Source organism: Lupinus angustifolius, chromosome LG15 (genome assembly GCF_001865875.1).
Source record: "Lupinus angustifolius cultivar Tanjil chromosome LG15, LupAngTanjil_v1.0, whole genome shotgun sequence".
NCBI classification, from domain to species: Eukaryota; Viridiplantae; Streptophyta; class Magnoliopsida; order Fabales; family Fabaceae; genus Lupinus; species Lupinus angustifolius.
In genome coordinates this window covers 11101903-11106487 of record NC_032023.1, presented here as the reverse complement: position 1 = coordinate 11106487, position 4585 = coordinate 11101903, and the positions used below count along the sequence as shown (strand labels likewise).

General features: G+C 31.5%; 1 protein-coding gene across 1 annotated transcript; it reads left to right on the top strand.

Annotated features, from left to right (window-relative positions):
- LOC109327696 (protein Rf1, mitochondrial-like) lies at positions 1815-3503 on the top strand. The gene is made up of 2 exons (XM_019560861.1): positions 1815-3376; positions 3448-3503. The coding sequence occupies exons 1-2, from the start codon at positions 1876-1878 to the stop codon at positions 3501-3503; spliced, it is 1557 nt and encodes a 518-aa protein (XP_019416406.1). The 5' UTR covers positions 1815-1875.

The following is a 4585-nucleotide window of genomic DNA, read 5'->3' as shown; positions in this document are numbered from 1 at the left end:
TTAAAATTTAAGGATAATTAAGAAGAAAGAAATAGTTTAAAAAGACTATTTATAAAAAACGTAAAATTATTTTTATAGACTTTTGCCTTTTATTTTTATCTAAGAATCGACCAATTAACACATTCTATTATTTTTTTTGTGCTGAAATATGAAAGAATTAGAGAGGAAAGAAAATATATTTTTACAAAAAGGACAATTTTACCCTTTAAATAATAATGAGTATTTCATAAAGTTAAGGGTATTATTGTAAATGCCTAAAAAACCTTCTTCATTTACCATTTCTTCTCACATTAGAGAATAAACAAAAAGTTGGTAGGTCCCACCACTATTATTTTCTTTCTCTCCTACCAAATGAGAGAAAGATTTTGTTTCTCCTACAACTATCTCTTTCCTTTCTCTTTCTTTATTAATTCTCTCCAACCAAATAGAGGCTATATCTATATAGGGCAATACTTAGTTTATAAGGATAATCAATAGAAACCCCAAATAAAAAATACAAGAATCTAACACTAAGAGCAACACTTCAAATTGTACAAAAAAAAGGTAGGATTAAAGTATACTAAAACTCAACCTTTTCTCCTCGTCCATTATGCATGCTTCAATTTCATTTCCTTTTTTGTAAGTGACTCACATGCTAGTTTTTCTATTCTAGGATGTATACTTTTTATTTCATTTGTCTTACCTCTACCATCGACAAAATTCCATCAAGCTCATAGAGAAGTGTTATAGACTAGTGGAACCTTTTGGAATGAAATAGGTTCTTGGGTAACTTGTAAAAGAAAAGGATTAAGATCAGGTGTTTATAGTTATGTTTTTGTAACTCCTTTTCTTAATTGAATTAAGAAATATAAGAATTGGATAAGGGAAACTAACTTGGGAGAGAGGCTTCAACTTCCACTTTTTTATGTTCTTTTTCCTTTCTTTTTATCTTTTCAAATTCATAACATATATCATAAAAAAAAAATTAAAAACTGAATTTTTTTATCAAGACAAAATTATTAGTGATTAAAGGTTTTACAAATGCCTATTAAGAATCGATCTATTAAAGAAAAAATAATTGACCTTGGAACGTATAAAAAATACACTTTTCAATCATTTTGAATATACATTTTTTTGATTCTATAAATACAAGTCGTATAAAATTGAGTGTTCATAGTTACTACTAACATCTAACTTTTCCCTTTTAGTAAAAAAAAACTAATTTTAGGTTGTGATATTTTTTTTCAACTTTTCTCTGAAATCAATTCTAGGTTTAAAATGAAAAATAAAACAAGTTCTTCACAAATTTAAATGATATTCTACAAACTCTACATTATTTTTTAATTTCTTTTCTTATATCTATTTATAGAAAAAAACATAAGATTCACTTACTCTAAGAAAAATGCACAAAAACCTATAAACTTTATGTCTTTTGTATGTAGTTACTATGTACTGTTATGTCTTTCTAATTATTCATTTAACATAAACTTTATCAATTGGTGAAGTTGATATCTGTATAATTAAATTATTAAATTACTAATAGACTAATAATGAAATCACTATAATTAGGCTCTCAACTAATTTAATATCATCTTTATAAATGAACCAATTTTACAAATAATTAAAATTTAAGGATAATTAAGAAGAAAGAAATAGTTTAAAAAGACTATTTATAAAAAACGTAAAATTATTTTTATAGACTTTTGCCTTTTATTTTTATCTAAGAATCGACCAATTAACACATTCTATTATTTTTTTTGTGCTAAAAACACAACTTATCAAAAGTGAAACGACGTCGTGTTTCTCTACATGAACTACAACTCCCACACAACTACACAAATCAATCTTCAAAAACACATATACAACAAACTCTTCATAACCCAATGCTCATTTCTCATGGCTTCTCCATTTCAACCATGTTATTGCTACCAATACTTTCAACCTTGTACTCTAAATAACCCTCTTTTCACCACAAACAACAACAACAATCCTAGTACTATTAGCATCCAACGAGGTTATAATAAACTACCACATGTTCTAGGTACACTCTCAGCCTCTGCCACTAACTCTTCACATCAAAAAACAACTAATGACCTAGACTTTTATGACAGGGCCACACGGTTTAGGATCAATGGTCTTGTTCATAGGATTACATCATTATCTTCCAACAATAACAAAACTGAGATGCTGAAAATCTTAGAGAAAGAAAATGTTGAATTTGGAATTAAAACCATATCAGATGTCAATCACCTCCTCATGGCTCTAATCATTGCACAAGAGCATGATTTGTGTTTAAAACTCTTTACAAATTTACAATCTTTTCAACAACTTGTCCCTGATTGTACCACTTACTCCATCATGGTAAGGTGCTACTGCAAGAAAAATGATCTAGATGAAGCTAAGAAAGTATTAGACACTATTTTGGAAAAAGGGTATCAACCAAATGATGCAACAGTCACTGTTCTTGTTAATTCCCTTTGCAAAAGGGGGAAGATTAAGAAGGCTATGGAGGTTTTTGAGGTGGTTGGGTCAAAGGGTGTTCAGATATATAATTGTTTGTTGAAGGGTTTGTGTTATGTGGGAAAGGTTGAAGAAGCATTGGAGTTTTTGATGAGTATGAAGGAAAAAAAGTTAAAAAACCAATTTTTGGAACCTGATGTTTATTCTTATACTGCAGTAATGGATGGGTTATGCAAAGTTGGTAGATCGGATGAGGCAATGGGGTTGTTGAATGAAGCTGTGGAAATGGGTCTTGTACTTAATGTGGTTACTTTCAACACATTGATACAAGGGTATTCTAGGGAGGGAAGGCCAATGGAGTGTGTTGATGTGTTGAAATTGATGAAGAAACATGGTTGTGTTGCTAATTATGTTAATTACATCACTGTGTTACATGGTTTGTTGAAATGGAATAAAGTAAAAGGTGCACTTGGGATTTATAAGGAAATGGTTGAGCTTGGTTTTGAAGTGGATGTGAGGATGATGGGGACTTTGGTTAGGCGTTTATGTAAAAAAGGTCTAGTTCATGATGCAGAGAAGGTGTTTGAGAAAATGCTTGAGAAGGACCAGAGGACATTTGAGGTGATGGTTCAGGTGCTGTGTGAAAGAAAGAAAATTGATGAGGCATTGGGAAAGTTGAATGATATGGTTAGATTGGGGTATTGTCCAAGTGTGATTATGTTTGACAAAGTGATTCAATGCCTTTGTGCTGAGGGACGGGTGGAGGAAGGAGTTTCAACATTGCTTCTTTTGCATGAAAATGGAAGGGTTGCTAATAGAATTACTTATGATGTATTGATCAAAGAGTTTAATGCACAGGGGAGGTTGGTTTTTGCTTCCATTTTGTTTAGTTTTGCATTGAAGCAAGGTGTTGTCACCAACAGAGAATTTCTGACATGTAAGGTCCCATTTGTTTAAGTTTTTTCCCTTTCTTTTTCACAAAAAAAGTGACTATTTTGACTGTTTAAGTTGCACATTTGTTTAGTCGTGCTTCTAAAAAAACAGACCTTTCCAAAAAAAGGTGAAATATAGTGTTTTGGAGAAGCTATATTTTTTAGTTATTTTTATATAGGCAAACTTTTTTTAAAGGGAGGAAGAGAGTGCAGTTTTAAGGTTTTGAACTCAAATACTCACTTTATGGCTGTGATTTAATCAACCAAGCTAAATTTTGGGGACATTTTTTGTAGCTTATTAAACAAACACTTTTGTCAGCTTTGTGAAGATAACTTTTTTTTAAGCCTAAACAAAGAGACCCCAAATTTTATAGAGGGATGAACTGCAAGCTGACCCAAGGGGGGTTAGTCAGCTCAAGCCAGCCTAGAAATGCTAAAATGGAATTGATCATGAACTCAATGTTTATATCTTGGTCAAACGCTGATATGTTAAGGTTTTGGGAGTCGCCGAAATCATATTAGAACAACAATTGTGACCCATCGGCCTATAATTATTTGGAATCTCTAATGTTTTGGGAATTTTAGAAACCGTGACAACAATTGCGATTTAAAACATTGGTAACTAGTGTGTTATGACTAGCAACTCCTCTCATGAGAAACATACATTCCTTCTTTCTTTATCTTGCTCATACTTCTCTTCCTATCTATTTCTTAAACTTTCCTATTCTGTAGGAAAGATATGATTATCTGTATACCATGATCAATTTCTAACTGTATTATGCATCATATAACTGGTACCAATATTGGCACCATATTCATGCAACATAACACTAAATCCATATGGTCTTATCGTCAAATTGCTTATTTCTTGATAATTCTTGAAGGCTTTCAGCTGCTGTAGACCCTTATTTTTACAATGAACGTAATACTGTCAAATATATATTAGGAAGGATAACTCCTTATTGCTTGGTATTCAACATTTAGGAATCATACAACACTAATTCATAAACATTTAGATCAGATAAGCATAGGTGAAAACTTTCTGAAAAATAAAATCTACAGAATGAATCACAAATTATCACTCTCATCAACAATTTAAGACTTTCTACAACATTCAAATTAGCTTAATTGCCTCAACAATTACTACAGAACTCAACCATGAGACGTAGCGGCGCGTTACCATACTGGAAGCACCTTGTAGCCAGGGGCAGTCG